This window comes from Protomyctophum parallelum (assembly GCF_964188405.1).
Source record: "Protomyctophum parallelum genome assembly, chromosome: 21".
In the NCBI taxonomy this organism is placed as follows: domain Eukaryota; kingdom Metazoa; phylum Chordata; class Actinopteri; order Myctophiformes; family Myctophidae; genus Protomyctophum; species Protomyctophum parallelum.
Genome location: NC_139713.1, coordinates 4,971,978 through 4,999,957, shown reverse-complemented (window position 1 = coordinate 4,999,957; position 27,980 = coordinate 4,971,978). Strand labels below are relative to the sequence as shown.

At 43.7% G+C, this 27,980-nt stretch overlaps 1 protein-coding gene across 1 annotated transcript in view; it reads left to right on the top strand.

The window, feature by feature from the left end:
* The window catches only part of mctp1b (multiple C2 domains, transmembrane 1b), a 114,068-nt gene that overhangs the window by 15,848 nt on the left and 70,240 nt on the right, over nt 1–27,980 (top strand). Inside the window, exons 2-3 of the mRNA XM_083793825.1 lie at nt 10,074–10,194; nt 14,574–14,716. Coding sequence (XP_083649951.1) covers nt 10,074–10,194; nt 14,574–14,716 — 264 coding nt within the window. The remainder of the gene's footprint in view (nt 1–10,073; nt 10,195–14,573; nt 14,717–27,980) is intronic.

Sequence of the window (27,980 nt, the reverse complement as noted above, 5' to 3'; positions counted from 1 at the left end):
TCGGTGTATATATGAATGTGTGTGTGTGTGAATGGGTGAATGTAATGCACAATCTATGTATAGCGCCTTGGATAAAGGTGCTATATAAATGCACCATTAACCATTTGTGGTCAATGAGGTTATTGTGGAGTTATTCATACCATTTGATGCTTTTTGCTATATGTTGTATGCATGGAATTGCATGGCACCCTATGGAGCAGGGAGTTCCCCATTTTAGCTGGCCACCAACCGACCCCCTGGGTAGGTCAGGTCCGCCTCTCTGGGTGAAACAGCAAGAAAGAACTGTTATCTCTCTCTCTTCTTCAAAACAACCTACTGAGTAGACATCCTAGTGATTGAGACCAAGCTTTAGATAGGCCTTGCAACTAAGAATTGAGCCGTGTGAACACACGATCTAACATCTAAATGGACTAACGGTATGTTCATTCTATTTCTGTAATAACAATGTATCATCGCATATAGTATACCAGTTAAACAGCTGTAAACATAATGTACTATTTGTGTTTCTTTGTTTCCATACATCTATCCAACTATCTGATAACTATCTGATATCCACTGATCTACCTGATCACCACTGATCTGATTTAATTATTACTGTCTTGTTTAATCTTGCTATTCTCGCAATCTAGAGATTAGGCCAACAGGCAAACTGAATCCATTTGTAAATACTACCAATCTGTACTTTGATTATTTGTAGTAAATAATGTAAAAGACATGGGTTTGGATTATTTAAACAAACACTGGAATAACAGTTTCAAGCTTTAGCAACAGTATATATATTTCTGAGTAATTCGCCTAATAGAAACTATTTAGATGTTAATATAGGCCTTCCCAGGGGCCTTAGGTCTGATATAATTACCTCAATTGTGCACGATTGAACAAATCAATTAAGTAGGCAGCAATAAAGGTGAAAATATTAGATTCCGGGACAGTTATTTTCAATTAGTTTGAAATTTTGAGAACCACTGGTCTATAGCATCAGCAATGCTGACTAGTGATGCACCGAATATTCGGCCGCAGAAAATATTCGGCAGAAAATGGCTAAAATTGCATTTTCGGCCTATTCGGTTTCGGCCCGAATAGGCAGAAAATATATCACCGAATAGTGTATGCAATTAATGGATTCAAACGAGCTGAATAAATGTTTTATGGACCTATAATAGTGATTATTATTTAAGTTAAGTTTCGCCATAACCATTTATTTAGCCATAAATCAGGTCACTTTAAGGTACGGCCATGACAGGAATGGTAAGAAAAAAAGATATATATTATTAATCATATTCGGATATTCGGGATTCGGTTTTCGGCCAACTGTTTCCTATATTCGGTATTCGGTTTCGGCCAAGAATTTCCCTTTCGGTGCATCCCTAATGCTGACGTTTATTGCGTGAACTAATCATACTGTATAACTTCAGTACAAGTTCACAGTGATGCCTCCAGTCCTGAAAACATCAAGGGCTATATCTTAACCCTTATCCCTGGACTTATTTGCCATTTCTTACTATTTTTAAAGACATTTTAAATTAGTTCAAATAGCTGATCTACAAGCTCACAACGTGTATATGTAAATTGGCTAGTTGAAGGCTTTCTTTTTTTTTTTAGATATTTTTTTGCGGCTTATGCCTTTTATTGATTTTTTAAGGGATAGATAGTAGGCTGACAGGAAACGGGAGAGAGATGGGGGGATGACATGCGGTAAGGGCCGTGTCGGGTCCGGGAGTCGAACCTGCGGCACACTGCGACTGGATCACCAGTCCGGTGCCCAGACCGTTACGCCACGGCCTGGGCGTTGAAGGCTTTCTTACCTTTGTGTGTAGTTGTTACGTCCCCACCAAAGAGGCCCAGGTGTTATTTTGTGCAAAAGCGCATTATTGGCTATTTCATAAGCCCTCAATGAATTTAATTTAATTTAATTTAATTTAATTTTAGTGCTAATTCGCTTATTTCCATCGCTCAAAAAAAAAGTATATATCCTCTCTTCATAATGTAAATAGTATCCCAAGCTGCACACTTTACTACTTATTTCGATGGAAATAAGCGAATTATTAGCACTAAAACCCAACCCCCATTGAGGGCTTATGGTAGGGGAAATAGCCAATAATGCACTTTTGCACAAAATAACACCTGGACCTCTTTGGTGGGGACGTAACGACTGGAGCGTATAGCCTGCAGAGTTAGTTCATTCAGACAGACATACTCGAGGGGGTTCATGCCATGCTCAAAGGCGCATACCATACTCAAGGGGTTAACCCATTCTGACCCGAGATCAGATTCATACGAGGTTTCCACTGGACACACACTGGTCTGATGAACCCATTCTGACCTGAGATCAGATTCTAAAAAAATGTCAGTCGTTCCTCGATTTTTCAAAAAATAGCAGACCTACAAGCTCGTATCGCGCCACTCGGTGGCGCGATATGAGCTTGTAGATCTGCTATTTTTAAATAGCTAAAGCATAACATGATGCTGACACCAAAATGGGTGCCGGGTCAGAATGGGTTAATATTACTATGTGTGGGTGTGTAAGTGTGTGCAAGTCCCACACGTCATTCGCTGATGTGGCAGTCAGCTGACCAATTGGGCGGGCTACTTAAGCTCACCAGTCTGCATGCTCTCCCTGCCTTCCTCTGCACATTATGGTTCCTGGTTGTTATGTGATGTTTGCTCCCAGCACCACTGCTGTTATTTATGCTCCCCATGGGGGGGTTTATTATTGTATATCTATCTCCCTGCTCTTAATGTTTTACAATAGTGTTTAATCGCGCCGAGCAGGGAGAAAATGCCGAACGCCAAGTCTAATATCGTATGCACATCATATTCTCATTCTATAATAAATATTGGTTACATCTATTCGGGAGTTGTCTGACCTGAACTACAAATAAAGGTAAGAAAGCCTTCTAGTCCTATGTCCCATTCTGAACGGGAACCCCTTTTGGTGTCAGCATCATGTTATGCTTTAGCTATTGAAAAATAGCAGATCTACAAGCTCATAGCGCGCCACCGAGTGGCGCGATACGAGCTTGTAGGTCTGCTATTTTTTTGAAAAATCAAAGAACGACTGACATTTTTATAGAATCTGATCTCAGGTCAGAATGGGTTATAATCAGACCAGTGTGGTGTGTCCAGTGGAAACCTCGTATGAATCTGATCTCAGGTCAGAATGGGATATAGCTCGGTGTAGTTTGGTTTGATGGGTCAGCCACACAGCAGCTCTGGGTGGAGGAGACCTGTGTTGTTGCATGACTCTCTCTGCCCTCCATTTCCTGTTTCTACACCATCCTGCCAAATAACTGTATAAAGCAATAACACCCCCACACAAAAGAAAAGAAGAAAATAAAAGAATGGAAATGATCAGACATTCAGCATTTCAACCCCCAGGATAGCGTATAGGCCGTAGGCAGTGATTGTAAAGTGCATTTACTTAAAGGTATATTCAGTGATTTCACTCAAAAAACCGTAGGTTTCGTTTTTGGCTGGGACCTAAGCCTTTCATCCAATCAGGATAGAGAGCCAAAAACGAAACCTAAGGTTTTTTGACCCCCAGGGGTTAACTGGGGACAGGGAGGAACTCCTTATATGGCCAGCACATTCTATAGTAGAGAGGATTATCACAACAAAACAAAAAAATAAGTGATATTTGAATTGAGTGAAATCACTGAATATACCTTTAACCCATTCTGACCGGGCACCCATTTTGGTGTCAGCATCATGTTATGCTTTAGCTATTTAAAAATAGCAGATCTACAAGCTCATATACGAGCTTGTAGGTCTGCTATTTTTGAAAAATCGAAGAACGACTGTGACATTTTTAGAATCTGATCTCAGGTCAGAATGGGTTCATCAGACCAGTGTGTGTCCGGCGGAAACCTCGTATGAATCTGATCTCAGGTCAGAATGGGTTAACCCATTTTGTTCCGGGAACCCCTTTTGGTGTTTTAAAGGACAACTTTAGTTTTTTTCAACCACGGTTCATGTTTTACGTTGTTATTAGAGAAAGTAAAAGATGAGTTTTGAAGATGATAATTGATAAAAAAGATGATAATTTTCTTTCATTTGCTGCTCTCTTTTGTTTTGGGGATTTTAGCAGTTTCTGACAGGGGGGCGGGGGCATTCGAGCATGGGGCTAAATATGTATTTGTTTTACAAAATATTATGGCGATTTCTTATTTTTTTATTTACTATAGTCGTAATAAACCCCAAGAAATTACATCTGGCCACAAAAGATCACGGGATCTATTGAATGTGACAAACTGACATATTGAGCCACACACATGCAGTATAAGCCTTCCCCCAGTAGGCTACCTTCACATTCAGTAGATCCTGTGATCTGCTGTGGCCAGATGTAATTTTCTGGGGTTTATTAGGACTATAGTAAATAATAAAAAAATAAATCACAATAAAATGTTGTAAAAAAATACATATTTAGCCCCATGCTCGAATGCCCCCCCTGTCAAAAATAGCTAAAATCCCTAAAACGAAAGAAAGCAGCAAATGAAAACAAATGAAGACTCATCTTTTAGTTTCTCTAATAACAACCTAAAACATGAACCTTGGTTGAAAAAAACTAAAGTTGTCCTTTAAGCATTATGTTATACTTTAGCTATTGAAAAATAGCAGATCTACAAGCTCGCAGCGCGGCACTCGGTGCCGCGCTGCGAGCTTGTAGGTCTGCTATTTTTGAAAAATCGTGAAAATGTGCCCCAAATGTTTGCAAATATATTCTTTCAGAGCGAACGTTTTAAACTCAAATCTTTGCTTGTGTGGTGGATCCCTGCATGGAACAACATATTTTTTTAGACTGGGGGGGGGGGGGGGGGTCGGCGGCCAATTACAGATATTTTTGGGGGTCCTTGACATGAAAATGTTTGAGCACCGCTGACATAGAAACATGACGTCTTCAGAACACTGTCAGGATTTAGAAGAGGATTTTGTAGAATCGTCCTCAGGTCTAAGTGGGTTTTAAGTCGTGTACATTGTTGAGGTACTTTGTCTTTTACTTTACTTTACTGGGAACTAGCATTATCTATCCATTATCTGCAGTGTTGTCATGAGACACTACGAGGTCTGTGATTAATCCTGATGCATTTAGACTCAGGTTCCTGCAACCTCCATTGATTTGTTGTTGCTGTCTGACTGAGTGCTCTGTGTCTCAGTGTCTGTGTGTGTCTGTGCGTGTGTGCGTGCGTGCGTGCAGTGTGCAGTGTGCACGTGCGTGCATTGCTCCTTGCTTGCGTGATTGGGAGAGAGATGGAGACAGCTAGATTGTGGCCGTCCATTGTTGGATCGATGAGATATAGGAGCACGTGTCGCACATCTCCAGGAATTCTACAGGTGCTGCTGGTCAACAATATACGTACAATGAAAAGGAAGGGATAAACTGCCTCCCCCTGGCCAGCCGGGGCGCCTGATGGAGGGGAAAGGAACTGGTTGGAATAACGTGTTCCTTCCACGCGCTACGTCCAACCAGGGAAACTCCCCCCCCTGTCAGGTGTAAAGGAGCAACTTGGACACTCAGGCATGAAGGAAGCATGAGTTCAAGTCCGTTGCTCTCCCCAGGTTGGTGGAGGGTGTGTAGAGCCCAGGATCACATTAGATAACATTAGATGACACAGGGGTGAAAAATGGGTTACAAAATCGTGGGATAAGAATTATATAAAAGAAAAAGGAAGGGATGTCCGCACCCTGTGTCTCTGCTCCCAGGGCATTTATATTTGGTACAACGTTTCGACCCTTGCGGGTCTTCGTCCGGTATGACGAAGACCCTGCATGTACGAAGATTGTTGATCTATGAACATATATAATCTGCAATGGAGACATGCTAAGGACTGGGATGTCACTCACTTCATAACGAGAAGTCCTTAGTTTATAGATTGTTGTGTGTTGTGGGAAGGTCGATGCATACCGTTTATTCACCGTTTGCGAGAAGTATAGGCAATACAGTGGTGCACAGTACTACACTATTTCTATTTGAACCCATTCTGAACGGGAACCCATTTTGGTGTTAGCATCATGTTATGCTTTACCCATTGAAAAATAGCAGATCTACAAGCTCATAGCGCGCCACCGAGTGGCGCGCTATGAGCTTGTAGATCTGCTATTTTTGAAAAATCAAAGAATGACTGACATTTTTAGAATCTGATCTCAGGTCAGAATGGGTTAATCAGACCAGTGTGTGTCCAGCGGAAACCTCGTATGAATCTGATCTCAGGTCAGAATGGGTTAACAGTCATTTACTCTGCCCCATCTTTTGCTAGGGTATTGTTGCAGACCAGAGAGGAGAAAAGTATATTTTCATTTCGGATTCAAAATAAAGTGCATTGTTAACAGGTTCACTTTGCTATTGGACAATATAGTTTCCCCCATGCATCACACAACACTACACTGTATGTGTATGTGTGCTGTACATGTACGGGCGGTGGCTCAGTGGGTAGAGTGGCCGGATGGTAACCGCAAGGTTGCCAGTTCGAACCCTGTGGGCTCCCCCAGAGTTATAGTGTCAAAGTGTCCTTGAGCAAGACTCTGAAAGTCTGAACCCCTAAATTGCTCCTGATGGTGCTGGTCGGTGCCTTGCATGTTTTCAGCCGACGTGAATGTAAAGCCTTTACCATTTATGTCAGCATCTACTTACGTATATACGTGATTACGTATATATGTTATTACGTGTATGTACACTACAGTGGTAACAAGAAGACTCACCCCGGTGCGTGCCCGTTTTTCCACCTGGAATTTTCCCCAGTGAGGGGGATAACTTTGTAATATGCTATGGGCTGTTTGTATTCTTTTTGGAAAAATATAAAAAGATACTCCTGTGGAAAGGCTATATTATATTACTTATATTGACCCTATAAACAATTTAGTATTATTTAGTATATGTATAAGGTTTTGCCCCCTCAAATGGTACCTCGTCAGATAATCCCCCACATATCCTACAACAACTTCTGTGAACAGACTTCACTGTAGTAGCTTTTCATAAATTATATTTGTACTTAGGCTGTTCTGCTGTCATGAAAGTTTATAGTTAGAGAAATTCAAAGTCCAGCCGTCTGCTGTCCAGCCTCTCCCACCCCTCACTGGGAGGAAAACAGAAACGGGGTGAGTCTTCTTGTATTCTGTACAGTATACACAACGTGTCAGGTGCCTGTTTGTGTGTGTGTGGAGGGAAAGGGGTTTATGGGGTATAATTAAATATTATGGTAGCTATGAGAGGGGTGTGTACGTGAGTGCGTGCGCGATGCGGGGCAGAAAGCCAACAGGCCAGAGAGACGCTATAGCAGAGAGATGGAAATATCTCTCTCTCTCCGCTGTTCCCTAAAGCACTCAGAAAGAGGTTTGAGAGAAAGAGAAAGAGAGAGAGAGAGGAGGAAGCTGCAATTTCCTGTCAGCGGTCGGTCCCCCCCCCCCCCTCCCCTCCCCCCGGGGACAACTTCATCCCGCTCAATGGGAACCTTTCGCTGTGAGTGGGGGGGCTGCCTGTTAGAGAGAGGTATAGATGCTGTTGTTTTGGGGGAGCGATAGAGCGGAGTGGAGCGGAGTGGAGTGCACGGCGCTTCATCGGGAGTATTAGCCCATTCTAGGCGAGAACCCCTTTTGGTGTTATAGCATCATGTTATGCTTTAGCTATTGAAAAATAGCAGATCTACAAGCTCATAGCGCGCCACCGAGTGGCGCGCTACGAGCTTGTAGGTCTGCTATTTTTTGAAAAATCAAAGACCGACTGACATTATAGAAACATTCAGAAAGCATGAGTTCAAGTCCGTTGCTCTCCCCTTGTCCCCCCATATATGGGGACTAGGTTGGTGGAGGGTGTGTAGAGCCCAGGAGCACATGATTAGATGATTGACACAGGGGTGAAAAATGGGTTACAAAAAATAAAATAAAAAAAACATTCAGAAAACTGTCAGGATGTAGAAGAGATTTTTAGAATCTGATCTCAGGTCAGAATGTGTTAGAGAGCAGGTCTTTACTCCATGTGTGGTGGAGGAGGAGGAGGAGGAGGACGAGGTGACAGGCATGGCGGTGAGTTCCCTGAAGCGAGGAAGGAAAGGAAAGGAAGGAGATTAATGGCGATGCATACAAGCATGACTGATGGAATGACCGACCGCGGCACTTCATTCAGGAAGTGTTTTAAGAATACCACAGCAGTATAATGAGTGGTACTTAGCAGCCTATATATACAGTACCTGTGTCCTCCTATCCTGCATGTCTACTGTGACAGTACTGAATGTGTCACTATTTATAGGGCCGCAGAGCATTCATTGTTCTCTTAATAGCGATTATTCTGTCAATTCCTGTTTTGATTTAATGGAACAATGGAGAAGTGTTGGCATAATGAATGACAATGTGAAAATGTGTTCTAATTGGGGGTTTTTCTTTTTTTCTTTCTTTCTTTCTTATCACCTAAATCGGCTATAGTCTGATTAACCACTTGTATTTCTTTTTAAACTTTAAACTTAAACAGTTGGCAAAAATGGAAAATTATTTTCTTATTGAACGACCGAAACGTTGCTCAATAAAAAAATAATGCTGTATGTAATGATGAATGAATGATTTTTATTTATTTACGTGTCCGACTGACTTTTGCAGCCCATCCCTTACGTTACGGGATTATTCAGACACAATTGACAGTACATTATATTTCCGACACGCTAGCTGACACCAAAATATTAAACAAAAGTAAATATCATACAATGTATACATAACACAATCAAGAGTACTGTACAGTCAAGTAATCAATTTTGTTGAGATAGAGACTGTAAGTGAAGACAGTGGATCACATTTTTTTTCCTTTCCATTTCTTCCAGTTCCAGTTATCCAACCGTACGCACCTGTCCTCTAGATGTGCTTAAGGACCTTTTTTTTCTTCTAAACTTCAGGGAAACCTTTGAATTATTTTTGGAAATGGTCTACACAGCAATGCTTCTTTTGGTGTTTTAAGCATTATGTAATTCTTTAGCTATTGAAAAATAGCAGATCTACAAGCTCGTAGGTCTGCTATTTATTTTTAATCGTGAAAATGTAGTACAAATCTTTGAATACATATTCTTTCAGAGCGAACGTTTTTTAACTCAAATCTTTGCTTCTGGGCGGGTTTCTGGAACTACATATTTTCAGATGGGGGTCGGCGGCATATTACATATATTGTTGGGGGTCCTTGACACTAAAGTGTCTGAGAACGACTGACACAGAAACATGAGGGTTTTCCAGAACGACTGACACAGAAACATGAGGGTTTTCCTGAAAACTGGATTTAGAAGAATTTGTAGAATCGTTCCCAGGTCTAAATGGGTTAAAGGACAACTTTAGTTTTTTTCAACCAAGGTTCATGTTTTAGGCTGTTATTAGAGAAAGTAAAAGATGAGTGTAATCTTTTTTTCATTTGTTGCTTTCTTTCGTTTTAGGGGTTTTAGCTGTTTTTGACAGGGGGGGCGGGGGCATTCGAGCATGGGGCTAAATATGTATTTCTTTTACAACATTTTATAGCGATTTGTTTTATTATTATTTACTATTGTCCTACTAGACCCCAATAAATTACATTTGGCCACAAAAGATCACAGGATCTACTGAATATGTCAAACTGACATATTGAGCCTATGACACACAGTGTGGCTTCCCCCCAGTAGGCTACCTTCACATTCAGCAGATCCTGTGATCTTTTGTGGCCAGAAGTAATTTATTGGGGTTTATTAGGACTATAGTAAATAATAAAAAAAGAAATCGCTATAACATTTTGTAAAAGAAAAGTACATATTTAGCCCCATAATCGAATGCCCCCGCCCCCCTGTCAAAAAGAGCAAAAATCCCTAAAACAAAAGAAAGCAGCAAATGAAAAAAAGATTACACTCATCTTTTACTTTCTCTAATAACAGCCTAAAACATGAACCTTGGTTGAAAAAAACTAAAGTTGTCCTTTAAGCATGAACTTTCCAATGCTTTACCTGAAGTACACACGTTTGACTTTCACTTTGCAGTGGAGTTATTATATTTGACCAGGATTATCTCTATACTATAGGTTTGAGCACTTTGCCATGCAATCACTGACTGACTGACGGTCTGAACTCTTCCATTTCCTCCAGAGCATGGGCGCACCGGGCACCTCGGGGGTCAGTCCCGACAGATCTCTGCCCAGCTCGGGGATGTACAAGCTGGACATCGAGCTGAAGAAAGGACTCAACCTGGCCATCCGCGACAGAGGAGGTACGTGTTTGTGTCTCTGCTTTTTGTTACCAGTTACAATCCGAAAACCTTTTATTTGTGTGCTATTGTGAGCTTATATTTCAGCTTTTATGCAAGGTGCATTTCATTCATCCATTCTCACACCGACAGTGGAGGAAACCGCACAAGGACACTTTGACACGGATAGTTAAAAAATGTTGAACTAAAGTTGTATGAAATACTTGCCATGTAGTAGTTGCAACTATATTAATTGATGTTGTTGCTATTGGCCTTATACAAGTGAATTGATCAATTATTTCACTCCTGGTTTCAGGTTTGTTAAATCTTTAGTTTATAGGGCATAGCTGGTGGGCGTGGTTTTCTGGTTCCACTGAAAAATATGCCATTCATTTTTCCCAATAGAGATTTTATATCAATATATATATTTATTTATATCAATTATTCTAAGCCTGGAATCAAGCCATCCAGGATCCTGGTGAATCGTGACTATATAAAACCTTTGATTGGGGAAAAAATAAGAAAAAAACTACTAAACAAATTAGAATAAAACAACATAGAATAAAATATTATTATTTTAATCTTTTTCTCCACAGAATCAAAGGTTTTATGTTGATGATTCACCAGGATTCACCTGTTCTGACCAATCCATCGATCAGTGGATTTAACATAGCATACTTTAAGTTCTCATTTATTGGTATCACACTCACGTTTCACGGTTTAAGTGCGGCGAGCGAGTCGCTGTGCCGAGCGTTAACAAGTCACCTTTGGCCGAATGAGCACCGCCCGAGTTATGTACACCGAGGACAGAATCGTAAATCATCGAGTCTCGGTAGCTCCGAGACGTCATTTTGTTTCTGACTGGGGGACCCCGCCGCGCCGCGCCCTGCCCCGCCTTGCCGCGCCGCGCCGCGCCACGCCTTGCCCCGCCCTGCCCCGCCCTGCCCCGCCCTGCCCCGCCCCGCCACAAGAGAGCTCGGAGGGGAAATTGAAGAGAACGAGCACTCCTTTTTCAATCTGACGTGTTGTTTTCAATCTTACCACATTATACATAATGAATGTTATATTATCACTGGAATCTGTTTTTTTCAATCTTACCACATTATACATAATTAATGTTAAATTATCACTGGAATCTTGAGGCCTCGTCTGAGGACGACCTAGAGAGAGAGAGAGAAAGTGACTCTAGTCTCACTTTGCCAGACTGTTGCCTCTCACAATTTCCAAATGCTTCCGTCGTACAGTCTGGAGCAACGCAAGCTCTGATCATGAGTAGAATATAAATGCTTCCGTCATAGAGTCTGGAGTAACGGAAGCTCTGATCATGAGTCAAATATAAATGCTTCCGTCATACAGTCTGGAGCAACGGAAGCTCTGATCATGAGTCAAATATAAATGCTTCCGTCATACAGTCTGGAGCAACGGAAGCTCTGATTATGAGTCAAATATAAATGCTTCCGTCATACAGTCTGGAGCAACGGAAGCTCTGATCACGAGTCAAATATAAATGCTTCCGTCATACAGTCTGGAGCAACGGAAGCTCTGATCATGAGTCAAATATAAATGCTTCCATCATACAGTCTGGAGCAACGGAAGCTCTGATCATGAGTAGAATATAAATACTTCCGTCATACAGTCTGGAGCAACAGAAGCTCTGATCATAAGTAAAATATAAATGCTTCCGTCGTACAGTCTGGAGCAACGGAAGCTCTGATCATGAGTCAAATATAAATGCTTCTGTCGTACAGTCTGGAGCAACGGAAGCTCTGATCATGAGTCAAATATAAATGCTTCCGTCATACAGTCTGGAGCAACGGAAGCTCTGATCATAAGTAAAATATAAATGCTTCCGTCATACAGTCTGGAGCAACGGAAGCTCTGATCATGAGTAAAATATAAATGCTTCCGTCGTACAGTCTGGAGCAACGGAAGCTCTGATCATGAGTAAAATATAAATGCTTCCGTCATACAGTCTGGAGCAACGGAAGCTCTGATCATGAGTAGAATATAAATGCTTCCGTCATACAGTCTGGAGCAACGGAAGCTCTGATCATGAGTAGAATATAAATGCTTCCGTCATACAGTCTGGAGCAACGGAAGCTCTGATCATGAGTAAAATATAAATGCTTCCGTCGTACAGTCTGGAGCAACGGAAGCTCTGATCATGAGTAAACATATAAATGCTCTGGAGCTGAAGATGAAACTGTGACAGTTTAGTGTTTGGTGTTCCAGGTACCAGTGACCCTGACAGTATGTTGTTGGTGTTCCAGGTACCAGTGACCCTGACAGTATACTTGTTGGTGTTCCAGGTACCAGCGACCCTGACAGTATGTTGTTGGTGTTCCAGGTACCAGCGACCCTGACAGTATGTTTATGGTGTTCCAGGTACCAGTGACCCTGACAGTATGTTTATGGTGTTCCAGGTACCAGCGACCCTGACAGTATGTTGTTGGTGTTCCAGGTACCAGTGACCCTGACAGTATGTTTATGGTGTTCCAGGTACCAGCGACCCTGACAGTATGTTGTTGGTGTTCCAGGTACCAGCGACCCTGACAGTATGTTGTTGGTGTTCCAGGTACCAGTGACCCTGACAGTATGTTGTTGGTGTTCCAGGTACCAGCGACCCTGACAGTATGTTGTTGGTGTTCCAGGTACCAGCGACCCTGACAGTATGTTGTTGGTGTTCCAGGTACCAGCGACCCTGACAGTATGTGTATGGTGTTCCAGGTACCAGTGACCCTGACAGTATGTTTATGGTGTTCCAGGTACCAGTGACCCTGACAGTATGTTTATGGTGTTCCAGGTACCAGTGACCCTGACAGTATGTTGTTGGTGTTCCAGGTACCAGTGACCCTGACAGTATGTTGTTGGTGTTCCAGGTACCAGCGACCCTGACAGTATGTTTATGGTGTTCCAGGTACCAGCGACCCTGACAGTATGTTTATGGTGTTCCAGGTACCAGTGACCCTGACAGTATGTTTATGGTGTTCCAGGTACCAGTGACCCTGACAGTATGTTTATGGTGTTCCAGGTACCAGCGACCCTGACAGTATGTTTATGGTGTTCCAGGTACCAGCGACCCTGACAGTATGTTTATGGTGTTCCAGGTACCAGCGACCCTGACAGTATGTTGTTGGTGTTCCAGGTACCAGTGACCCTGACAGTATGTTTATGGTGTTCCAGGTACCAGCGACCCTGACAGTATGTTGTTGGTGTTCCAGGTACCAGTGACCCTGACAGTATGTTGTTGGTGTTCCAGGTACCAGTGACCCTGACAGTATGTTTATGGTGTTCCAGGTACCAGCGACCCTGACAGTATGTTGTTGGTGTTCCAGGTACCAGCGACCCTGACAGTATGTTGTTGGTGTTCCAGGTACCAGTGACCCTGACAGTATGTTTATGGTGTTCCAGGTACCAGTGACCCTGACAGTATGTTGTTGGTGTTCCAGGTACCAGCGACCCTGACAGTATGTTTATGGTGTTCCAGGTACCAGTGACCCTGACAGTATGTTTATGGTGTTCCAGGTACCAGCGACCCTGACAGTATGTTTTTGGTGTTCCAGGTACCAGTGACCCTGACAGTATGTTTATGGTGTTCCAGGTACCAGTGACCCTGACAGTATGTTTATGGTGTTCCAGGTACCAGTGACCCTGACAGTATGTTTATGGTGTTCCAGGTACCAGCGACCCTGACAGTATGTTTATGGTGTTCCAGGTACCAGCGACCCTGACAGTATGTTTATGGTGTTCCAGGTACCAGCGACCCTGACAGTATGTTGTTGGTGTTCCAGGTACCAGCGACCCTGACAGTATGTTGTTGGTGTTCCAGGTACCAGTGACCCTGACAGTATGTGTATGGTGTTCCAGGTACCAGTGACCCTGACAGTATGTTTTTGGTGTTCCAGGTACCAGTGACCCTGACAGTATGTTGTTGGTGTTCCAGGTACCAGTGACCCTGACAGTATGTTTATGGTGTTCCAGGTACCAGTGACCCTGACAGTATGTTGTTGGTGTTCCAGGTACCAGTGACCCTGACAGTATGTTTTTGGTGTTCCAGGTACCAGTGACCCTGACAGTATGTTGTTGGTGTTCCAGGTACCAGTGACCCTGACAGTTTAGTGTTTGGTGTTCCAGGTACCAGTGACCCTGACAGTATGTTTATGGTGTTCCAGGTACCAGTGACCCTGACAGTATGTTGTTGGTGTTCCAGGTACCAGTGACCCTGACAGTTTAGTGTTTGGTGTTCCAGGTACCAGTGACCCTGACAGTATGTTGTTGGTGTTCCAGGTACCAGTGACCCTGACAGTTTAGTGTTTGGTGTTCCAGGTACCAGTGACCCTGACAGTATGTTTATGGTGTTCCAGGTACCAGCGACCCTGACAGTATACTTGTTGGTGTTCCAGGTACCAGCGACCCGTACGTGAAGATGAAACTGAACGGCAAGGAGGTGTTCCGCAGCAAAACGGTCCATAAGAACCTGAACCCGGTGTGGGACGAGAGGACCTCTCTGGTGATCGACAGCCTGACCGAACCGCTCTATCTGAAGGTAACGCACGCACACACACACACACACACACACACACACTACACCTCCACCACGCACACACACACACACACAGTCTGAACGAACCGCTCTATCTAAAGGTAACGCACCACACACACACACAGTCTGAACGAACCGCTCTATCTAAAGGTAACGCACGCACACACACACACACACACACACTACACCTCCACCATGCACACACACACACACACACACACACACACACACACACACTACACCTCCACCATGCACACACACACACTACACACTACACCTCCACCACACACACACACACACACACACACACACACACACTACACCTCCACCATGCACACACACAGCCTGACCGAACCGCTCTATCTAAAGGTAACGCACCACGCACACACACACACACACTACACCTCCACCACACACACACACACACACACACACACACAGCCTGAACGAACCGCTCTATCTAAAGGTAACGCACCACGCACACACACACACACACTACACCTCCACCACACACACACACACACACACACACACACACACAGTCTGAACGAACCGCTCTATCTAAAGGTAACGCACACACTACACCTCCACCACACACACACGCATGCACGCACGCACGCACGTGCATGCGCACAAAGCATCTAATCTCTGTGTGGTTGACATAGACTGTAAAAAAATATGGACAAAATGTTCGCCGGGTCTGATATGGACGTAAAATGAAGCCTGTCAGTCCTTGTATTGTAAATCGCCATCTTTCTAGATCCGTTTGGGCCCAGCTTGGCCATTGGCTGGCCCAGACAACGAGGCGGGACTTCCCCCCCCCCTTCTTCTTAGTTGGTTTTTATTTTGACTTGAACGGGGGGTGGCTCCCGTTCATAGACTGTAACGGTAGCCACGCCCCTCAGAACATACGCGACTTTATGGTAATTATTTTTATAAATGGGACCATAATTTTCCAAAAAGAATATTATGACATGAGAAATGAGACTTTAAACTAGTGACTGGAAGCAGAAAGTATTCATGACCATGTTTATTAAGGTAATACAGTCTAGGTGAAGTTGGGCCCAAATACATGGGCCTCTATGGGGCTATGGGTTTTTTGCCACAACAGGCCATTATATGAACTTTCAGGAAGTCCCGATTTCCTTAGTGGCTTCACGAAATATCTGTCTGACTGCCCCCCCTGGTGGTTGACATGGCGTAGCACCCCATAGGTAGACTGGAGATCAGGGTTTATTTTGGGTTGCGCTGATTGGCTGAACGGGTTGTCTGTCAACGCTGTAGTCCCGCAACCGTAACCAGAGATCAGACTCATGGATGGAAATGTGATTTCTCTGACGTGGCCCAAAAAATGTGGATGGAGCAAATCATAACAATTTACTCACTGGGAGTTCTAAAAAGGTCAAAAGGTCTTTTGACGAATGACTGCGAGCGATCAGATCCTCACAGCCCTCTGTCTACCATATTGCCGAATTTAACCCATGTAGACCTGAAGACGATTCTACAAATGCCTTCTAAATGATATGATATGACATAGTACTTTAATGTCAGTTCACACTGAAATTTGTCTTGTGACACAGCAGCCAAGTATGCAGAACACATATACACACATTTGACATGACACAAAGAACAAGACAATTTACATACATTAAGACATATATCCACCGCTTAGATTATCCTGTGGCTACTACAACTCCTGATTAAGCCTCAAGGTCGACTGGTGGACAAAGGACCTCTTTAGTCTGACCTTATTGTATGCTGGTACACCATATCTCCTTCCTGAAGGTAGCAGCCTATATTCTCCATACAACACATGCTTAGTATTAGAGGTGATATTCCTTGCTAACCTTAGGATGCTGTTATCATATGTGGATGTATAAAGTTTCTGAAGTTGTTGTCCAACAATCTTTGAACAAATGTTCAGTTGTTGCAGCAGTTGTGACTTTAGGCCTGAGAGTTTTCTGAAAACCCCATGTTTCTATGTCACTGGTGCTCAAACAATTATTAGTAATTGGCCGCCGACCCCCATCTGAAAATATGTTGTTCCAGGGACCCCCCCAGAAGCAAAGATTTGAGTTAAAAACATTCGCTCTGAAAGAATATATATTCAAACATCTGCGCCAGATTTTCATTTCTTTTTTAAACAGGAGATCTACAAGCTCGTATGAGCTCCTATGAGCTTGTAGATCTGCTATTTTTCAATAGCTAAAGTATAACATAATGCTTAAAACAATGGGTCAATGAAAAACGATATCAGAACTGCCAAAACTGCTAAAATGGCAACTATACTTTAGAAACAAGCCCAAATAAACAACTACACTTTAGAAACAAGCCCAAATAAACAACTACAGTTTAGAAACAAGCCCAAATAAACAACTACACTTTAGAAACAAGCCAAAATAAACAACTACACTTTAGAAACAAGCCCATATAAACTACTACACTTTAGAAACAAGCCCAAACAAAAGCAGAGTAAATATTTGCAAGCACCTTCACAGAAAAACAAGTCCAAACTAAGTCACCATAATTTATAAATGTAGCAGTGTGCCTCAAACTCAACCTAAGACTCTAACATCTTCCCCCAAATCGGAGGGAGTTCCCTGTGGCTTAGTGGTTAAGATGTTGGCTCTCCACACGGGAGACCCGGGTTCAAGTCCCATGGGTTAAATTGTGGTGCCATTCCCTGAGAATAGCCCTGTGTGAGGTCAAAGGGTGGGTGAGTGTGGCAGAGTGCCTCACCTCATCCTGATGGCCTGAAAGTCTAACATCTCCCCCGAGTCACAGGGAATTCCCTTTGGCTTACTGTTTAAATGGTTCGTTCAGATCTTTGGACTTAAAGCTGTAGGAAATAGAGCGTTGCAGTCCCGCCCCCCTTCAGAACGACGAAATATTTCTCCATGCCCTTTTTTTCCTTTCTAATTATTTGTTCGGCCCCAAAAGATTGTGTTTGTTGTCATGAGTTGGCTTTGTCTGAGGCTTAAAAGGTCTTTAAATAAATACTTTATGAAACGTCTATGGGAAAAATGAATGGGGAATGCTTTTCCGGGTCTGTCGTCGTCATGAAAGGGGGCGGAACTGTGACGCTCTATACTTTAGAAAGAAGCCCAAATAAACAACTACACTTTAGAAACAAGCCCAAAAAAACAACTACACTTTAGAAACAAGCCCAAATAAACAACTACACTTTAGAAACAAGCCCAAATAAACAACTACACTTTAGAAACAAGCCCAAATAAACAACTACACTTTAGAAACTAGCCCAAAAAAAGCACAGTCAATATTTGCAAGCACCTTCACAGAAAAACAAGTCCAAACTAAGTCACCATAATTTATAAATGTACAGGTAGCAGTGTGCCTCAAACACAACCTCAGTCTGCTGGCCTAAGAGTCTAACATCTTCCCCCAAATCAGAGGGAGTTCCCTGTGGCTTAGTGGTTAAGATGTTGGCTCTCCACACGGGAGACCCGGGTTCAAGTCCCATGGGTTAAATGTGGCAGATCCCCGTGTGAGGTCAAATGGTGGGTGAGTGTAGCAGAGTGCCTCACAACCTCATCCTGATGACCTGAGAGTCCAACATCTCCCCCGAGTCACAGGGAATTCCCTTTGGCTTACTGTTTAAAAGGGTTAGTTCAGATTATTGGACTTAAAGCTGTAGGAGCGTGCCGCCCCCTTTTAATACGACGAGGGCACCAGGAAATAATTCCCCATTCATTTTTCCCCATAGATGTTTCATAACTTAAAGCTGTAGAAAATGGAGCGTCCCAGTCCCGCCCCCTTTCAGAACGACGAGGGCACCAAGGACTCTAATTTAGGCCCTTTCTGAAACCAGTCCCTTGACTTGAAGTGCGCTCAGGAGGTTCCCTCGTCAGGAAGTGCCCCTCCAGCTGAATCAAGTTCCCTTGATTAGGGTGCTGGGTATAAAAAACTGTTTGGAAATACACTAGCCCTCCTTGTGCAGAAACAGGAAACAGACACCATTCATCGTTGCCATGGTTACCATCATGCAATTGCGTTACCTGTTTTTAAGTTTGTAGTTATAGTAGGTAAATAAAGAGCCCTTGTGAACATCAGTTGGAGGCGTTGTCTATTCTGCATCAGATGAAGATTGTTTAGGAGGAGTTTATTTATCATTTATTTGTGGTGGTTCTTCCATTTGTAGGTCGCGGTTTCCATGCGGACAGAGAGCAGGGCTGCACAAGGCAATCGAGTCTAGATCGGCACAGACTCGCTCTTGAGGGCTTTATAAGCCACTTCCACTCAAGGCTGCTTGGTTTCGGACGACACTTAATATGGCGCAGCCTCACGTGAACGCACACATCGAGGGCGAGTGTGTAGGGCGAGTGGCGAGGAGCTGGTTTCAGAAAGGGGGTAACCCTAACCCTAAAGAGGACGAGAAGCGAAGACCGTACGGTGGACACCATGTTGCTCCCTGGAAGGAAAGAAACATGCGCAGTCTTTAGATATAGTCCTTGGAGGGCACCAAGAAATAATTCCCCATACATGTTTTCCCCATAGACGTTTCATAAAGTATTCAATTAAAGACATTTAAGCCTTGGACAATTTGTCAAAAAAAAGAAACATTGGGCCGAACAAATAATTAGAAAGAAGACAAAAAGGGCAGTGTACAACACTTAATTTTTTTACACGAGCATTGCATATTTCAGCAGGTCACCAATTTCACCGTAACATCACCACGCTGGAGTGACCGAGTGGCCGAGACTTTGGGTATTGGAACCCCTTTTGGTGTTTTAAGCATTTTGTTATGCTTTAGCTTTTGAAAAATAGCAGATCTACAAGCTCATAGTGTGGCACAGAGTGCCGCGCTACAAGCTTGTAGGTCTGCTATTTTAGAAAAATCGTGAAAATGTGCCTGAAATCTTTGAATATATATTCTATCACAGCGAACGTTTTTAACTAAAATCTTAACATATTTTCAGATGGGGGGGTCGGCGGCCAATTACATATAGTTTTTGGGGTCCATGAAATATTGAGCACCGCTGATATAGATATTTCACTGTCAGGATTTACAAGACTTATTTTTAATTTCGACGTCGGGCCTAAATGGGTTAAATAGAGTAAAAAAGGGAAAAACATATTGTACACTTTAGACAACAAGCCCCAAAAAAGCACAGTCAATATTTGCAAGAAACTTCACAGAAAAACAAGTCCAAACTAAGGGCCGATTCATACTCCTATTTTACCGCTGTTTCGGCGCTGCAGTGCCATTTCGGCTTGTCAGAAATTTTCAGTAGCACCGAAGAGCCGACTTTAGGACGGTACCCGCCCCCCCCGAACCTCAAATGACGTTAAATTGTAGGCTTTACAGCGCCGAACCGACTTTTATTCGGCTCTAAAATAGGAGTATGAATCGGCCCTAAGTCACCATAATTTATAAATGTAGCTGTGCCTCACAACCTCAGTCTGCTGGCCTAAAACTCTAACATCTTCCTCCAAATCAGAGGGAGTTCCCTGTGGCTTAGTTGTTAAGATGTTGGCTCTCCACACGGGAGACCCGGGTTCAAGTCCCATGGGTTAATGCCGTCCAATTATCCCTGTGTGAGGTCAAATGGTGGGTGAGTGTAGCAGAGTGCCTCACAGCCTCATCCTGATGACCTGAGAGTCCAACATCTCCCCCGAGTCACAGGGAATTCCCTTTGGTTTACTGTTTAGACCCAAGGCTGATTCTAAAAAAAAGGCTTCTAAATCAGACAGTTTTCTGGAAAGAACAATATTTCTATATCAGTGGTTCTCAAACTATTTCATGTCAAGGACCCCCACACATTATATGTAAAACTACTGTTCCAGAAAGCCATCAGATGTACAGAATGATGAATGTTGGAAATATGCAACAAACAGTCACTTCCAAACAGTCACTTCTTCTATGCCGGCCGGCCGGCCGTGTGTGTGTGTGTGTGTGTGTGTGTGTGTGTGTGTGTGTGTGTGTGTGTGTGTGTGTGTGTGTGTGTGTGTGTGTGTGTGTGTGTGTGTGTGTGTGTGTGTGTGTGTGTGTGTGTGTGTGTGTGTGTGTGTGTGTGTGTGTGTGTGTGTGTGTGTGTGTGTGTGTGTGTGTGTGTGTGTGTGTGTGTGTGTGTGTGTGTGTGTGTGCCTACAATTATAAATTAACATGAAATTTTTAAACTAGCAAAAACTGATGATAGAAGTAAAGTCAAGGGAAGTCAAAAAACAAGGGAACAAAACAACCCAAACTGATAGTTGTGAACTGCAACAGGCTCCACAAAGGGCCCTGCAGCTCTCCCTCAGACAGCCTGGGCACACCTGAACCTCCATGCGCAGCCAAAAGAAGCTGTCTGCCGGCGTCTCTTCCGGGTTTTTAGACAGCTGGTGGATGGAAATGAAGCTCCTCCCACGCGGCAGAATGCCGCTGGGGCAAGCTTTTCCAGGAATCTGGCCGACGTGCTCAGAAAAGCACAGTCAATATTTGCAAGCACCTTCACAGAAAAACAACTCCAAACTAAGTCGCTGTAATTCATAAATGTAGCAGTGTGTGGCTCACAACTAAAAGTCTAACATCTTCCCCCAAATCAGAGGGAGTTCCCTTTGGCTTAGTGGTTAAGATGTTGGCTCTCCACATGGGAGACCCGGGTTCAAGTCCCATGGGTTATGCAAAAAGGACAATTCCCCGTGTGAGGTCAAATGGTGGGTGAGTGTAGCAGAGTGCCTCACAGCCTCATCCTGATGACCTGAGAGTCCAACATCTCCCCCGAGTCACAGGGAATTCCCTTTGGCTTACTGTTTAAAGGGTTAGTTCAGACTTTTGGACTTAAACTGTAGGAAATGGAGCGTTGCAGTCCCGCCCCCCTTCGGAACGACGAGGGCACCAGGAAATATTTCACCATGCCCTTTTTTTCCTTTCTAATTATTTGTTCGGCCCCAAAGGATTGTGTTTGTTGTCATGAGTTGGCTTTGTCTGAGGCTTAAAAGGTCTTTAAATAAATACTTTATGAAACGTCTATGGGAAAAATGAATGGGAAATGCTTTTCCATGTCTGTCCTCGTCATGGAAGGGGGCGGGACTGTGATGCTCTAGAAAGAAGCCCAAATAAACAACTACTCTTTAGAAACAAGCCCCCAAAAAAGCACATCCAAACTAATCCTTATAAATATAGCAGTGGCTCACAATACCTCAGCCTGCTGGCCTAAGAGTCTAACATCTTCCCCCAAATCAGAGGGAGTTCCCTGTGGCTTAGTGGTTAAGATGTTGGCTCTCCACATGGGAGACCCGGGTTCAAGTCCCATGGGTTAAATTCCGTGATACCTTCCCCGTGTGAGGTCAAAGGGTGGGTGAGTGTAGCAGAGTGCCTCACAACCTCATCCTGATGACCTGAGAGTCCAACATCTCCCCCGAGTCACAGGGAATTCCCTTTGGCTTACTGTTTAAAAGGGTTAGTTCAGATTATTGGACTTAAAGCTGTAGGAGCGTGCCGCCCCCTTTTAATACGACGAGGGCATCAGGAAATAATTCCCCATTCTTTTTTCCCCATAGATGTTTCATAAAATATTTATTTAAAGATCTGTAAGCCTCGGACAAAGCCAACAGCTGAGTTGACAAATCATGACACTAAACATAAAAAATGGTGGGCCGAACACATAATTAGAAAGAAGAAAACAAAAACAAAAAGAGTGTTGTACCCTGGCCTGCCCTTCTTTATAATTATTTGTTCGGCCCAATTTTCTTTTGTTTTCATGATTTGTCAACTCGGCTGTTGGCTATACTTTAGAAAGTAGCCCGAATAAACAACTACACTTTAGAAACAAGCCCAAAAAAAGCAGTCAATATTTGCAAGCAACTTCAGTCCAAACTAAGTGACCATAATTTATAAATGTAGCAGTGTGCCTCAAACACAACCTCAGCCTGCTAGCCTTAAAAGTCTAACATCTTACCCCAAATCAGAGGGAGTTCCCTGTGGCTTAGTGGTTAAGATGTTGGCTCTCCACACGGGAGACCCGGGTTCAAGTCCCATGGGTTGAATTTGGCCGACGATCCCCGTGTGAGGTCAAATGGTGGGTGACGGCCTGAGAGTCCAACATCTCCCCCGAGTCACAGGGAATTCCCTTTGGCTTACTGTTTAAGTTGGCTGATTAATTAATTAAATCAGTTTTCTGTCTGATTCTGTCTGACAGGTTTCTATATCAGTGGTTCTCAAACTATTTCACATCAAGGACCCCCAAACATTATATTGTAATTGGCAGGGACCTGAAGGCAAAAACAAGGGAACATTGGGATTTTTGGACTTAAACTGTAGGAAATAGAACGTTGCAGTCCCGCCCCCCTTTCAGAACGACGAGGGCACCAGGAAATATTTCTCCATGCCCTTTTTTCCCTTTCTAATTATTTGTTCGGCCCCAAAAGATTGTGTTTGTTGTCATGAGTTGGCTTTGTCTGAGGCTTAAAAGGTCTTTAAATAAATACTTTATGAAACGTCTATGGGAAAAATTTATGGGAAATGCGTTTCCAGGTCTGTCGTCGTCATGAAAGGGGGCGGGACTGTGACGCTCTATACTTTAGAAAGAAGCCCAAATAAACAACTACACTTTAGAAACAAGACCCAAAAAATGCACAGTCAATATTTGCAAGAAACTTTACAGAAAAACAAGTCCAAACTAACCCTAACCCTTACCCTGAAAAACTAACCTAAGTCCAAACTAAGCCTTATAAATATAGCAGTGGCTCACAATACATCAGCCTGCTGGCCTAAGACTCTAACATTTCCCCCCAAATCAGAGGGAGTTCCCTGTGGCTTAGTGGTTAAGATGTTGGCTCTCCACACGGGAGACCCGGGTTCAAGTCCCATGGGTTGAAATACTGGCGCCTTTCCCCGTGTGAGGTCAAAGGGTGGGTGAGTGTAGCAGAGTGCCTCGCAACCTCATCCTGATGACCTGAGAGTCCAACATCTCCCCCGAGTCACAGGGAATTCCCTTTGGCTTACTGTTTAAAAGGGTTAGTTTAGGTTTTTGGACTTAAAGCTGTAGGAAATGGAGCGTCCCAGTCCCGCCCCCTTTCAGAACGACGAGGGCACCAAGGACTCTAATTTAGGCCCTTTCTGAAACCAGTCCCTTGACTTGAAGTGCTCTCGGGAGGTTCCCTCGTCAGGAAGTGCCCCTCCAGCTGAATCAAGTTCCCTTGATTAGGGTGCTGGGTATAAAAAACTGTTTGGAAATACACTAGCCCTCCTTGTGCAGAAACAGGAAACAGACACTATTCGTTGGCATCGTTGCCATGGTTACCATCATGCAATTGCGTTACCTGTTATTTTGTTTGTACACTTATAATTATTGCATTGCATCGTGTATGTTTGTGTGACATGTGGATTTCATTAATATGGAAAAAGGAAATACAGCATGACTGTCAAAAATGACATGTAATATACATCCATGGTGTTCATAAATCATTGTTAAAAGTTGTTTTGTTTGTGTGGTTTCATTTATAGTTTTTCACGGTGGGGTAAATAAAGAGCCCTTGTGAACATCAGTTGGAGGCGTTGTCTATTCTGCATCAGATGAAGATTGTTTAGGAGCAGTTTATTTATAATTTATTTGTGGTGGTACTTCCATTTGTAGGTCGTGGTTTCCATGCGGACAGAGAGCAGGGCTGCACAAGGCAATCGAGTCTAGATCGGCACAGACTCGCTCTTGAGGGCTTTATAAGCCACTTCCACTCAAGGCTGCTTGGTTTCGGACGACACTTAATATGGCGCAGCCTCGCCTGAACGCGCATATCGAGGGCAAGTGGCGAGGAGCTGGTTTCAGAAAGGGGGTAACCCTAAACCCTAAAGAGGACGAGAAGCGAAGACCGTACGGTGGACACCATGTTGCTCCCTGTCCAAACTAAGTCACCATAATTTATAAATATAGCGTTGCCTCACAACCTCATCCTGCTGGCCTTATAAGTCTAACATCTTACCACAAATCAGAGGGAGTTCCCTGTGGCTTAGTGGTTAAGATGTTGGCTCTCCACATGGGAGACCCGGGTTCAAGTCCCATGGGTTGAATGAGTGGTACGAATCCCCGTGTGAGGGTAATGGTGGGTGAGTGTAGCAGAGTGCCTCACAGCCTCATCCTGATGGCCTGAGAGTCTAACATCTCCCCCGAGTCACAGGGAATTTCCTTTGGCTTAGTGTGCAAAACATACTCTCTCCCCATGCCTTCGGCCTGGTGGAGACAATAAGTCGCCATCATTTATAAACGTAGCAGTGCCTCACAACAACGTCAGCCTGCTGGCCTAAAAGTCTAACATCTTCCCCCAAATCACAGGGAGTTCCCTGTGGCTTAGTGGTTAAGATGTTGACTCTCCACACGGGAGACCCGGGTTCAAGTCCCATGGGTTAAATGCTCCTGTCTATTCCCTGTGTGAGGTCAAATGGTGGGTAGCAGAGTGCCTCACAACCTCATCCTGATGGCCTGAGAGTCCAACATCTCCCCCGAGTCACAGGGAATTCCCTTTGGCTTACTGTTTAAAAGGGTTAGTTCAGATTATTGGACTTAAAGCTGTAGGAGCGTGCCGCCCCCTTTTAATACGACGAGGGCACCAGGAAATAATTTCCCATTCATTTTTCCCCATAGATGTTTCATAAAGTATTTATTTAAAGATCTGTAAGCCTCGGACAAAGCCAACAGCCGAGTTGACAAATCATGACAATAAACCAAAAAAAATGGTGGGCCGAATTAGAAAGAAGAAAACAAAAACAAAAAGAGTGTTGTACCCTGGCCTGCCCTTCTTTCTAATTATTTGTTCGGCCCAAATTTTCATGATTTGTCAACTCGGCTGTTGGCTATACTTAGAAAGTAGCCCAAATAAACAACTACACTTTAGAAATGTTACTCTGTTTGTATTTCTCAATTTACTTCTATATTTGTAAAAAACAAAAAATGTATAAACAGAACATTAAAAAAAAAAACTACACTTTAGAAACAAGCCCAAAAAAGCAGTCAATATTTGCAAGCAACTTCAGTCCAAACTAAGTGACCATAATTTATAAATGTAGCAGTGTGCCTCAAACACAACCTCAGCCTGCTGGCCTTAAAAGTCTAACATCTTACCCCAAATCAATGGGAGTTCCCTTTGGCTTAGTGGTTAAGATGTTGGCTCTCCACACGGGAGACCCGGGTTCAAGTCCCATGGGTTAAATCCACCCATGTCCTCACACTTCCCCATGTTAGTTATAGAAGCAGCTTTGTAGCATGTGTGCACAATGTCCCTGATTAGTGAGTGTGCGTGCACAGTCAGTGCCCGCGTGTATATACAATTAGTACAATTATAAATTAACATGACATTTTTAAACTAGCAAAAATTGATAATAGAAATAAAGACCTGAAGGCAAAAACAAGGGAACAAAACAACCCAAACTGATAGTTGTGAACTGCAACAGGCTCCACAAAGGGCCCTGCAGCTCTCCCTCAGACAGCCTGGGCACACCTGAACCTCCATGCGCAGCCAAAAGAAGCTGTCTGCCGGCGTCTCTTCCGGGTTTGGAATGGATGGAAATGAAGCTCCTCCCACGCGGCAGAATGCCGCTGGGTCAAGCTTTTCCAGGAATCTGGCCGACGTGCTCAGAAAAGCACAGTCAATATTTGCAAGCAACTTCACAGAAAAAAAGAGTCCAAACTAAGTCGCCATAATTCATAAATGTAGCAGTGTGTGGCTCACAAATAAAAGTCTACCATCTTCCCCCAAATCAGAGGGAGTTCCCTTTGGCTTAGTGGTTAAGATGTTGGCTCTCCACATGGGAGACCCGGGTTCAAGTCCCATGGGTTGCCTACCTGCACTATAAACCCTGTGTGAGGTCAAATGGTGGGTGAGTGTAGCAGAGTGCCTCACAACCTCATCCTGATGACCTGAGAGTCCAACATCTCCCCCGAGTCACAGGGAATTCCCTTTGGCTTAGTGGTGTTCTATTCCTGTAAGAAATACTGTTTTCAGCATTCTCAAACATTCTAGCAGCCAGCTTGTAGCGTGGCTCGTTGGGCAATAGACTTTCAATCCATACCTCCTGGGTTCGAATGCTGTTCGAATGCTGCTCACGCCATCTTTTTTTATGTCCATAAAGTAAAGTTTGCTTTGGTCCGACATGTGTTGCGTCGTCCTTGTGGTTATGTTTAGGTGTGGGGTTTGGGGTTTGGGTAGTAGTATTAGGTTTGGGGTTTGGGGTAGGGTAGTAGTATTAGGTTTGGGGTTTGGGGTAGGGTAGTAGTATTAGGTTTGGGGTTTGGGGTAGGGTAGTAGTATTAGGTTTGGGGTTTGGGGTAGGGTAGTAGTATTAGGTTTGGGGTTTGGGGTAGGGTAGTAGTATTAGGTTTGGGGTTTGGGGTAGGGTAGTAGTATTAGGTTTGGGGTTTGGGGTAGGGTAGTAGTATTAGGTTTGGGGTTTGGGGTAGGGTAGTAGTATTAGGTTTGGGGTTTGGGGTAGGGTAGTAGTATTAGGTTTGGGGTTTGGGGTAGGGTAGTAGTATTAGGTTTGGGGTTTGGGGTAGGGTAGTAGTATTAGGTTTGGGGTTTGGGGTAGGGTAGTAGTATTAGGTTTGGGGTTTGGGGTAGGGTAGTAGTATTAGGTTTGGGGTTTGGGGTAGGGTAGTAGTATTAGGTTTGGGGTTTGGGGTAGGGTAGTAGTATTAGGTTTGGGGTTTGGGGTAGGGTAGTAGTATTAGGTTTGGGGTTTGGGGTAGGGTAGTAGTATTAGGTTTGGGGTTTGGGGTAGGGTAGTAGTATTAGGTTTGGGGTTTGGGGTAGGGTAGTAGTATTAGGTTTGGGGTTTGGGGTAGGGTAGTAGTATTAGGTTTGGGGTTTGGGGTAGGGTAGTAGTATTAGGTTTGGGGTTTGGGGTAGGGTAGTAGTATTAGGTTTGGGGTTTGGGGTAGGGTAGTAGTATTAGGTTTGGGGTTTGGGGTAGGGTAGTAGTATTAGGTTTGGGGTTTGGGGTAGGGTAGTAGTATTAGGTTTGGGGTTTGGGGTAGGGTAGTAGTATTAGGTTTGGGGTTTGGGGTAGGGTAGTAGTATTAGGTTTGGGGTTTGGGGTAGGGTAGTAGTATTAGGTTTGGGGTTTGGGGTAGGGTAGTAGTATTAGGTTTGGGGTTTGGGGTAGGGTAGTAGTATTAGGTTTGGGGTTTGGGGTAGGGTAGTAGTATTAGGTTTGGGGTTTGGGGTAGGGTAGTAGTATTAGGTTTGGGGTTTGGGGTAGGGTAGTAGTATTAGGTTTGGGGTTTGGGGTAGGGTAGTAGTATTAGGTTTGGGGTTTGGGGTAGGGTAGTAGTAT